Below are 12,138 nucleotides of genomic sequence, written 5' to 3'. Positions count from 1 at the left end.
CAGAGCTGTCTTATACAGTATGTAGCCTACTGTACAGTATGTTGTTCCTGCTTGGTTGGATCAGGCCGATGTATCGACGATAAGCGAATGTGATGGACCTCATCAACACAGAATCAGAATGCAAAACAAGTGTGTTTATTTGAGGAACAGAGATAATTTATTCTTATCAGACGTGATCAAGTACTGCGCTTTTCTGCAATGGAAACTTGAGCAGACAACAAATCATTGTGGGTTTCAAATCTGAATCCATTGATATTTTGCCCAAAATAACCAAAACAATTCAAGGATAATTTTTTTTTTCTTATATGTATCATAGTTTGCAATTCTCTTCCTCTTCCTTGGCTGTGCTCTGTGTGTCCTCCCCAGGCTCCCGTCCTCCTGACGCCCCTCCCTTCTCGTTCTCTCCTGAGCCGAGCCGAGCGAGGGGGAACTGGGTGGGCTTGAGGGAGCAGCAGAAGGGCGGGTCGTGGTCCGACACAGGGGCAGCCCTGGTGGTCCCGAGGCGGCGGACAGAGACCTGACCCCCGGCCAACGCCGGGGTCGAGAGGCTCGCGAAGCCGCTCTTTGCCCACGGGGGTTCCGGAGACTTCCGGCGGTCCGGCTTCCCCGAGCGCCGCTCCCAGGTGCACTTGCTGAGCCGGAGCTCCACGCGAGCCTTGGCGGGCTTAGGGGGACGAGAGCTGGCTTTGGGGGTCTCGGAGGCTCGGGGAGGGGGGTGGGGTTTCGCGGGGGCGGCCATCATTGAAGGGTCGTCGCTGGTGGAGGATGTGCGGGGGAGGGGCGAGGTGGATGGCGCAGCGGTCGGGGTCACGGGGGTCGGGGTCACAGGGGTCGGGGTACCCGCGGTACAGAGCAGGGTCTCCGAAACGGTCCTGGACACGTCTGACGTCGGGTTCACAGGATCGACCTTTCCCCCCGACTCTGACTTCTGCCTCGCCACTCTCTGGGTTTTGCAGGCGGGCTTCTGGCACGACACGCTCTTCGGCCTCTGGGCCCTGAGAGGCCCCGCCGTTTTACCGGGACGCGTCACGGCCGGAACAGGGGGCGTCTCGCCGTCATACAGGAGAACAAAGTCCTTCTGATTGGCCAGAGGGACGATCTTCAGTCCACTGCGACACTTGTGGAAGATCTCAAGTGTGAGGTCTGGAGGGGAAAAGAGTAACAAACCGCTGGGTTGTGTTGGGTCGCGCCACAGCTACACAGAGAGGGGCACACACAGATGACATTTCTAACACGTTAATAAGAGGAACTGAAACACACTGTGCCAATGAAACAAAAATAACCAACTTTATTTGAACGTCTAGTACTGCCTTCAATCCGAAAAGCAGTTTCAAAAGGCCCAAATTCTGTAAAGGACAAGAATCACGTACTGTAAATCATCTTATAAACTATCATGGTAGTGCTACTGATGCTGTGCTCACCCAGGGCCTCCACTACTGTTCCAGGCACCACATCCTTCAGGACCTCACAGTTCGTGTGGAGAGCCGGGTTACAGTTCATTTCCAGCAGCCAAACCTAGAGCAGGAGGGCCCTCATCATGAACTTGCCCAGATAGCAAGCGGATGTGTAATAATTCTGGGCCATATATGGGCCGAAACTAAGCCACAAGGGCCAGATCTGGCCTGTATATGGCCCAGATCCGCTTGCTATCTGGGTGGTTGCTTTTATTTTCTCCCCTCACGCAAAGACATACTACACGTGAAGAACCTTTGAGGAGTTGAGTTCACCTTGAAGTCCTCGTCGATCATGAAGTCGCAGCCGATCAGGTCGAAGTAGCCCAGTTTTCGCTCCAGCTTGGATTTGACAGCGAAAAAGCACTGGGTTACGATCTGCTGCATTCGTTTCTAATGATCGGAAAAGACAGACAGGTTTTATATTTTAGTCTAACCGCGTGAGAGAATAGGACATTCTCTCAGAGGGATATATAAATAAAGTTTGATTTGATTTGATTCTCTCAGGGAGGTGGGCTCATTTAAATCTTACCAAAGTCAATAAGGTAATTTAACACTACACTATGTAACTCTAATCATGCTTTCCTAATTGCCCATCATACACAAAAACACTCACGGCAAAGGCACCGAGCACCCAGTCCCTCGGGAGACTGTTGGCAACCCTGAGCTTCTCATTGACGTAGGCGTTGAATCTCTCCATGGACCAGACAGTCTCTTCCTTCAGCAGGCTGTAGAGGGGGTTCTTCTTCTGCATGTACTGCAGGGTGACAGCAGGGGGACCAGGAGACACACAGAAAGGTCAGGAGAAGTGTGACAATCTTGTAGCCCTACTGTATGATCTCCTTAAGTGGTTGTTGTTAGACTGGTTGACACTTGACAGTTGCATTCACAAGTGTTGTGTTCACCCATCGCTGCACAAATATTAAATGTGACAATTAGAGAGTTAAGTATTCTGTAGGTAAACAATAAGGCAGTTAAGGAAAATATAAATTATATAGGCCTGCAGCCCACGCAATACGTTTTAGGAGAACATACTGCAGAATCATATTCCATATTCCTCTTCACCAGAATTTGGGTTATGAGCCAAGACCAAGACCTTCACTTTCAGATAGGGTTAAAAAAAAAAAAACTAGTTTCAGATCTATTTTGATTTGATGTCTGGTGGAGATTTCCTGTTAGCAAAACAGTCACGCTGCACGCTGCAGTACACTGTGGTTAAAAGTTGAACAGCCCAGTACACAGGGGTGTAGTGGTAAATACAGAGGTGGGTAAATACTGTGGAGTGAAGACTTTACCCAGACAGCAATCCGATCAGGGCCATATACAGGCCAGATCTGGCACTTGTGTGTCTTAGTTCCGGCCCATATATGGACCAGATCCGCTTGCTATCTGGGTACCCACCTTGATATCCCTCATCGTAGCATTGATCAGTAAGTAGGTCAGTAAACTGGCTCCCCCTTCACTACACCCCTGCTTGTGGTGCACCTACCTGATTGGTCAAGTGGGCTGAGAGGTTGTTGGTGTTGGGGTCATAAAGATCGCAGGTCAATCGTACGTAACCATGGCGAAAGAACACCATATAAGGCGAGGTGCAGGCGATGAGGAAGTAGGAGCGGACGTCAAACTTTCTCCCCTTCAGAAGCAGAGGGTTCTGGACGTACCTGGGGGGAAGCAGAGGGCTCTTTGATACGGGCTGCTCAACACAACCATGTGACCTGACCACGGTCCCTCTGTCAGTGGGAATCAACATGACAGCCAATATAATAATAATAATAATAATAATAATAATAATAACAATAATTATAACAATAATTATAATGATGATGATGATATTATTATTATTATTATCATCATCATTATTATTGTTATTATTATTATTAACAACAACAACAATAAGAATAATAAGAATAATTTAAATAATAAAAAAACACTCTTTTCATTTAAAAATCTCAGAGTGCTACAGGTTTAAAAGCATAACATAACACAACTGAAAAAAAAGCACAACAATTTTAACAGTCAATATGTCTATTATGGAGAGATGTTACATTTACAAAAAAATATATAATAGGCTAATAATAATCATATTGAATAAAGGGTTCAATTAATGACAGTCCAGCGATATCGGTTTGCATATTGTGCTTTGCATATAATAGACTTCCGTTCCAAAGACATAACCCACCGTTGCACAACTCGTGCCTGGGGCAGACGGAAAGGTAGCTTCCTGTTGCCCTGGCTCTCCGCCAGGCTCTGCAGCTTCAGTCTGAGGGCAGAGACGTCCCCCTTGCCCCGCAGGAGGAAGATGCCCCTCCCCTGGTTCAGGCCTGTGGGTTTACAGATCCACACGCTGGTCTCCTCGTCACATTCACCTAGCAACAGGACGGAGAGATATGAGCGAAGCGCTGCAAAACACATTTGAGTTCTGTTGATTTAGCCAAAAAATCACTCGCTCTCTTGTTGTCGGCTCTGTTGTGTTCGGTGTTGTGTTGCGCTCGAAAACGAGTTGACACCGACATCCAGTGATTTGACTGCGACAGATGGCTTTATCTTAGGCTATTTGTAAACTTTGTGATAGCAGTTATCACAGTCTACAAACACAGGCCATAATAACTATGTGTTTTGTCAAGGCTTTGCGTGTGGTGCTAGTTTGCAGTTATCCCTGTGTGCTCAATGAGATATCATCATACCAGTAGGCTAATATGAAATGGTATAGCTTTCATCAAATTGACAATTATATCATATACACTTTAATACAGTTCAACAGAAGCAGCAGTGTACTGTGTGCAGTGTCAGTGTGAAATGGGCTGAGTAAAGCCTGAGGAAGATTTATCTCTTGAGTGTCTCAGCGCTGCCCTCTGATGGCCGTCTCTATAGCAACAGCAGCTTTCCCTAGTGGGTTTATCTCTGGCCTTCTGGGTGGTGTAGTACCGTGAATGGAAAATGGGGTATTATTTGCCAGCATTCAAAAGAAGCTCGGAAAAACATTAGCTAAGGCGAGTATTACTGTTGTCAGTCAGGCACAATTCATTGTCTGTTCATGCCACTGCATGGCGTGTGTTTTAAGATCCGCTCCTAGTTGAAACAAGTATTGTGTTGTGCTAGATTTAGGGCCCTGGATTTGTGTTACTAGAGGCGTAATACTGAATGTGTGGCCCTTTTTACCTTCCTGCTGGATAAAGAAAGCGTCTCTCTCTTCTCTCACATCCATACGGAAGGTAGCAGGGAAAAACTCCTCCATTCTCAGCCTCCTGCAAAGACATGGAGAAGTCTCCCCTTCGTTAAGACAGGTACCTGAACCCTGTATAGAGTAACAGCAGTGATGTGGCCAGAGTAATGTAACCCCTTGTTTGTGGTACAGGAATAGCTTCCACCTTAAGTAAGAGACAGCAAAGAGCTATTACTGGACATGAAAGCAGGTCAAAGCACTGAAGGCTCACCTCACTCAGCCTCCTGTGTCATAACGAAGTTGTAACATCTCGTCTAAGTTGAGTGCTCAACCTGCGGTCTCATCAGACTAGGGCTGCACAATTAATCGTGAATTAATCGAAATCGCGATTATGACCTCCGCAATTAACTAATCGCAAAAGGCCGCAATTAACGTGATTCATAATTTTGCTTTGAATTGAGTGTGCTAGGACTACACGGACGAATCACAGGCGCTTATGCTGTCTGACCAATCACATGCGTTCCCGCTGAGTGGGCTGTGCGCAGCAATTTCACTGAGAAGACAGATAGCAGTAGGTCAAGACAAGTGTCACAAGAGTACCTGCAGCCGTGAGTAGTGAAAAAATGAGCGAAAACGAGGTGAGTGAATTAGTAGCAAGAAAGGGATCAACGTCCGTGATTTGGGAGCATTTTGGTTATTATATATTAATATTATATATTAAATATGAATCGCAATTATTAATCGCAATTACCATTTTGAAGCAAATAATCGCAATTATTATCTTTTGTGATAATCGTGCAGCCCTACATCAGACTTCTCATAAGCATGTACTGCATGATGCTGTCTCATCCCCTGGGGATCACTTGGGTTCGTTTTGATCATCAAACTACTGATTGAGGTGTAATCAAGAAGAAGTCTATAATGAGTTGAAGAATAGTCTAGAAGAGGACTATCCTTCTCTGAGACACGTTCTAAGACACGTCTGTAGGACAGTATTATTTCCGCATCGCCTACAGTATGACGCCTCACCTCAGTCCTCGTCCGTGATTGACCTTCCTGCTGACGCGGTCGTACTCTCGCAGGCTGTTGAGGAGACCAATCTTAGTGGTCAGAACCTTGTTGTTGGGAATCTGATAGATCAGTTGCTCACCTGGACACAAACAGGACACAATAGTTTAATATGCGTCCTGTGAAAATCCTGCACTTCATCCATAGATTCAAAGTCCTTGTATGTGAAAAGGTATTTGGCAAATAATCAGCATTCTGATTCTGGTTCAGATTCTGAATCTGCAGTGGTCATTAAACTTTTAACTTTTCAAACTGTCACAGATCCAAGTTTTCTTTTTGCATGTAGCCTACTACAGTACATCACTTAAGTATGGTGGCCCTGAGGTACCAAACACGCCGACATTTTGCAAAACACACATTTTATTAAACACAACATTTAGCAAAACGTCAGAAAACAATGACATTTTGCAAAACACAACGACGTTTGGAAAAACACAACATTTCACAAAACACGACGACATTTCAGATATTACGGAAAAGGGAGGAACAATACTTCTTGTTTGTGATTGGACGGAACCCAAGTTCAATGTCATTTCCTGTTTCTACTCTCGGTTGTCTGGGGCTAATCGCTTTTTACCAGTCTAAGGCAGGTCTAAGGCAAGTTGGATCTGCCGGTGTTGTGCCGAAAAGTGTCACAAAAAAAGCTAAGTGATGTCGTAGTGTTTTGTGAAATGTTGTGTTTCGTGAAATGTCGTGTTTTGCAAAACGTTTGTCGTGTTTTGCAAAATGTCATGTTTTGCACTTCAGGGCCACCATACCTTAGGTGATGTCATACACTGGTACTGTTTCCCTAAAGATAATACCAGGTCATTTCTGTAGGGGACTGATATATTCTTCTGCTGCACAGTATAACTACCCAACCTTCTTTAAAGTTGTAGTAGGTGGCGGTTGATCTGGTCTCACACCACTTGAGCTTAAAGTCCTCTCTCGTCTTGTCGTAGATCCGTTGCCATCCTCTGCTCTCACAATAAGAGGTCACTCTGGATGTTTTAGTTAAAGGAGTAGTAAAGGGAAAATGCATGTTTATCCCTGTTTTAAGGTTACTTATGATCATATACAATGGTTCAGATCAAAACGTTGACAAAACTAGCACTTTTGAGAAAGTCTGATAATTGCTCTACCACCGTTTTGGTCATACAATGGATGTGGATGGGCACCTTGAAAAATCGTTCAAAAACATGTTAAACTCTCGATTTCAAAGACAAGAAGCTCACTCAAAGAAACAATGCACAATCAACCATGGGTAAGCCCCTAAAATAACTGTCCTTTTAACATTTGTTAATAATTAAAGCATCCGTAAATGATTCGTAAATTGTAATGTGTGAAGAACCACAGAATGAGGTTAAAATCAAACCCAACCAAACATAATTCTCCCCATAATGAAGCATTAATATACAGTACAGGGAATGTCCCTCCAAGCTCAGTTGTCAGGCCATCCAAGTTGGTTTGATTCCTGTTCCAACATTACACAGTTGTTCTGTGAATTTACTGATCATTTTTATGGTCAGGATTGATCATTTAACTGTCTACAAATCATTTTTTGCAGTATTGCTCTGCCACCCCTTCGAATGAACAGGAGTACTCACATAAAAATACTCACAATACTTTCACTATTCTTTCCAAAACATATTTGGGTTTTAATGCTCACATAGCAGCCCCATTCGCTCCTCCAAAGAAGTAGAAGGGCCCCGGTCCTCTGGGCTCCTCTACCCGCCTGTCCCTCTCTCTCTCTGGGTACGACAGGAGCCCCGCTGCCCTGGGAGAGGACCTCCGCTGGCCCCAGCTGACGCAGCGCTCCTCCAGAGACACACCTGCTCACACACACACACACACGCACACACACACACACACACACACGTGCACACACACGCACACACACACATGCACACACACGCACATGCATGCATGCACACACACACACGCACACACATGCATGCATGCACTCACACACACACACAACACACACGCATACATGCACACACACACACACACGCATACATGCACACACACACACACACACACACACACGCATACATGCACACACACACACACACGCATGCATGCACACACACACACACGCACACACACACACACACACATGCATGCATGCACACACACACACACATGCATGTACACACACACACACACACACACACAACACACACACTCACGCACACACACACATACATGTACATACACACAAACACATGCACAGTGTGATCAACATTAGATAAAGCCTACACATGTCACTGCTATTAAGCATTAAACCTCTATATTGCTCTAGGAAATGCGTAGGCAGCTGAGTCCAAATTTCCATTCAGCAAGTGGTCAATAGGTAACTAAACCTGTCTGGGTTGTAGATAAATAACCCCTAAACCGTGGGTGAACAGTTTAGACTACTTCCTGAATGCTGATTTAGATCAGAAACGATCAAAATTCAAAATGGCATCCCACCTTTCCCCACACACACCTGGCCCTCCATCCGGGCTCTCTGTCCCTCGCACCGCGCTCTCCCGCGTCCCCCCCGCACACCTCCTCCCAGCTTCCACCTGGACTCGTGCTTGTGATGTCACTTCCTTTGTCTTCCTGCGGGCTGGGGACCCGCTGTGTTCTCCCGGGTCCTCATCCGAGTCCCTCTGGCTCTGTTTGTCCCCGGGCTGGTTGCTCCCACAGGCCAGCAGAGTGTCCACTCCTCGTTCTGGGACACGTCCGTCTGACTCGGCCGGAGGGAAGGGCTCAACCCAGTTCTCAGATGACATCACTCACCGCTGACCCAGATCGTGGGGGCAGAACAGGGATCGTCCATTGGGGGGGCCGTCACCGGGAGACCAAACCTCCACTGAACACCCTCTGACCCGTGGCCAAAAGGTTAGCTGGATCAGTGTATAGCAAATGACACACCTTGCTCTTAAGATTTACTGGAGTTGTGAGAGGGTAAGATTACTGAAGAATTGTTTTAGTATAAGTTAGAAGTGACTCCCTGCTTGTTCACTGTACTGCTATTCTTCTGGTGACAGTTTAATTAAATTACAGTGCATTTTGCTTTTAAATAGTCAATATCAACGATCACAACATCACTAATTAATCTATTGCATTGCTGCTTTATAAATCACCACTTTACAGGAAATTGCAAAGGGTGTGAGAGGTACAATGCGTTAGCCTGCAGTGCAAACTACTGGTGGTAACTGAGTTCATGAGTTTCTGGTTCTGTGCACACTGACACCTACAGAGCGGAAACATTCACTTCTACCTTCAGCTTGCTTGCAGATTAAGCCCACATAAAACAACTCACTTACTTCGCTGTGTGCATTTCATCTGGGGATTCACATGAGGTCCAAAAAAGTGAAGATTTTTTAGAAGAAACAAGATAAACTGTTGAAGTCAGAGTGAGTCCATATCCCTCTTGAACTTGCCGACCTGTACAGACTGTGGTAGCCAGCTAGCAAAGTCAAAGCTGTACGAACACAATAGGAAAGTGTAAACAACCAGTGGTTGCCTGGGAAATGGGTGCCTTGGCAACAGTTGTTAATTCTAGATAGCATCTTGCAACAATACCTTCACAAGATATACGACTTGAAGGATATGAATCCCACATCCACCACACTTCTAAGTTTAGAGCCATGAAATATTAATTAACTGTAAGACTTGTGGTGTTCGCTCTACAGTAATATGAGAAGAGTGTCATTCAAAATGGATTTGCCACTTTTCCAACACAGTATATCTTTAAAAACCTGTAAAACAGTATTTTCTGGTAAATGTTTCAAGATGAATTCTTTTTTATTATAATGAAAGTGAGACATCTATAAAGAGGAAATGTCTTTCATTCTTACTGTGATAATCATCTCACCTACATACTATCAGGCTACAGGTAATCCACTCCCTAGGGCACAGAGGACCTCATATTTGTGGTTCCATTAGCCAGTTAATTGGGTTATCTACTACTGTATATACATTATTTTCCTCATCAAATGTTCTTAATAAATGCTCCAATGTCTTCAACTGATCAGAGTAGAAGGTAATGCACTGTATAACCCTGGTTGTGGTTGACATTGTACAATCATGAATCATATGAGATAATCATTTTCCTGAAGATGACTGAAGAATTCTTACTGGAATAATTTGCTGTAGGCTACAGCCTGCCAAGTAGGCTAGTCAAAGGACAAATATGCAGCTAGACAACGTTTTTCTCCCTCATAGCTTTACCTTCGGCACATCCAGTAATACTCACTTCTCATCTCAATGATTTGCCTACAGCTGACCCAGCCCGGCCCCGGTGACAGCAGGCAATTACCCCTAATCTCCCTCTTCGTCCCAACATCACCACCCCCTAATTCACTGGGAGGGGTGCATGCAACTAACACCCATGCGACCATACAATTACACATTGGCTAATATGTAAAATGGCTAACAGCTATTGTCAAAAGTCATCGGTCTGTTGGCTCTGTGTCAGGGAACTGAAGATAGCCCAGAGCACCTCTGGGTTTTCTACGTGGCTCTCCCATGTTCTGGCGTTAAAGGTGCTGTGTGTTCGGTAGTATTCAGCCAGTGTCAGCCACACCTTGATAAAGAGACGCCATCTGATAGACACTCTGTGCAAAGTGCTGCGTAGGTGGACAAAGAGAACAGGTTTGTTTTACAGCCCTGTCAATCCCTCGGCTCGCCATCTGCCAAGACTGTGTGTGTTTGTGTGAGTGAGTGTGTGCGTGCGTGTGTGTGCGAGTGTGTCAGTGTGGGCTGTTGGGCGGAGTCATGGAGACAGGGCAAGGTGTGGGTCTTTGGAGATCTGCCCATTCCCATGTCACACCAACTGCCTCTTGCACCAGGAAGTAATCAGCAATTGTAGGTGTGCACCCTCCAGCAATGGTGTCCCTACACAACCCATTATTTGGAGGGATTCTCCTTGTCAGGGTGTCATAGTGGAAGGGATAGGACTTAAGTTACGATGCCATGAAAGGCTGTTTCAATGGGGTCTCTCACCCACTATTCATAAAGTCCTTACAGGATTACAGTGGCTAGGGGCTGTGGGAGTCAGCCAGTTCCCATGATTCCTATCGGGTTTTTGCCACCTTTCCCAAATTGTGAGAACTCTTTCAAAAATATGTATCATGTTTAGTCAATCCCAATTCTTATACTGTTCACACTTGACTAGCCCTAACCCTAAGCCAAGGGTCAATAATGGAACGCACCTGCTATGGTTTTGCTATTGAGAAAATAAATGCAATACCGTGTGTGTTTCTAAACCCTTCAGAGCTTATATGTGCAACATATTGTGTGTGTTTGAGCGTGGTGATACCGTAAATTGGGAATTGAGGAGGACAGAACAGCAACGTACTGCCGTTGTAATAGCTTGGCTTGGTCTTTTCACATTGGTTTGCCAAAAGCAATCCTTTTTGTTTTACCCTAACTGATCGGAGTTACGTGCCTAACCTTAACCCATCTTACCCTAACACTAACCTTAACCCATCTTACCCTGACCCTAACCAATCAGAGATACAGTACATGCCTAACCTTAACCCATCTTACCCTAACACTAACCTTAACCCATCTGACGATCGTTGTTACATGCCTAACCTTCGATAGATAGATAGATAGATAGATAGATAGATAGATCAAATTAAATAACAAGGAAAAAAAAATCTTTATATACAGTATGCCCAAATATTGGATACATACATGGGTCAATGACGTCTAATGTCTTTCAGTGTAACACAGTTTTGTTTTTGTTTTTATGTGGTATTCAAAATAAAATAATGTCATTTTTTCTTAGTGGTTATATTTCTGCCAGTCTACACATGGATATATAAACTTGTGATTATCAAAAAACACTTACATACATACATACATACATACATACATACATACATACATACATACATACATACATACACCCACAGCACTCAGGAACACAGGAACACTCAGGCACTGTTGAGTCTGATGGCCGTTGGCACAAAGGAGTGGCTGAACCTCTCAGCACCTGGGTGGGATGAGTCTGTGGCTGAAGGTGCTCCTTATCCCCCACAGCTCCTCCCCAAACCCTAACTGATCAGTTACATGCCTAACCTAACCCATCTGACCCTAACACTAACCTGAACACATCTGACCCAAACCCTAACCGATCACTTACATGCCTAACCTGAACCCATCTGACCCTAACCCTAACTGAACAGTTACATGCCTAATCTGAACCCATCTGACCCAAATCCTAACCGATCAGTTATATGCCTAACCTGAACCCATCTGACCCTAACACTAAACTGAACCCATCTGACCTAAACCCTAACCACCCCCCCACCCCCCCCCGCCTAACCTTAACCCATTTTACACAAGCCCTAGCCGATTGGAGTTACATAATCTTAACTCATACCCTGACCCTAACCACTGGCCTTCTACCTTAACCCTAACCTAATGCAATAAACAGACACATGTATTGTAATGCAATATGCACCTTAATGGTAA

The 12,138-nt window shown here is 45.1% G+C and overlaps 1 protein-coding gene across 1 annotated transcript; it reads right to left on the bottom strand.

Annotated features, from left to right (window-relative positions):
- Positions 1-310: 310 nt before the first annotated feature.
- ttll10 (tubulin tyrosine ligase-like family, member 10) lies at positions 311-8,441 on the bottom strand (the record flags this gene model as incomplete). Its single annotated transcript, XM_084461927.1, has 11 exons — positions 311-1,143; positions 1,422-1,515; positions 1,728-1,844; positions 2,068-2,208; positions 2,941-3,112; positions 3,631-3,817; positions 4,611-4,696; positions 5,644-5,764; positions 6,544-6,662; positions 7,331-7,493; positions 8,153-8,441. The coding sequence occupies 11 exons, from the start codon at positions 8,439-8,441 to the stop codon at positions 311-313; spliced, it is 2,322 nt and encodes a 773-aa protein (XP_084318053.1).
- Positions 8,442-12,138: the final 3,697 nt, after the last annotated feature.

Source organism: Borostomias antarcticus (genome assembly GCF_949987555.1).
Source record: "Borostomias antarcticus genome assembly, chromosome: 3".
Lineage (NCBI taxonomy): Eukaryota > Metazoa > Chordata > Actinopteri > Stomiiformes > Stomiidae > Borostomias > Borostomias antarcticus.
This window is presented reverse-complemented; position numbering and strand designations above follow the sequence as displayed.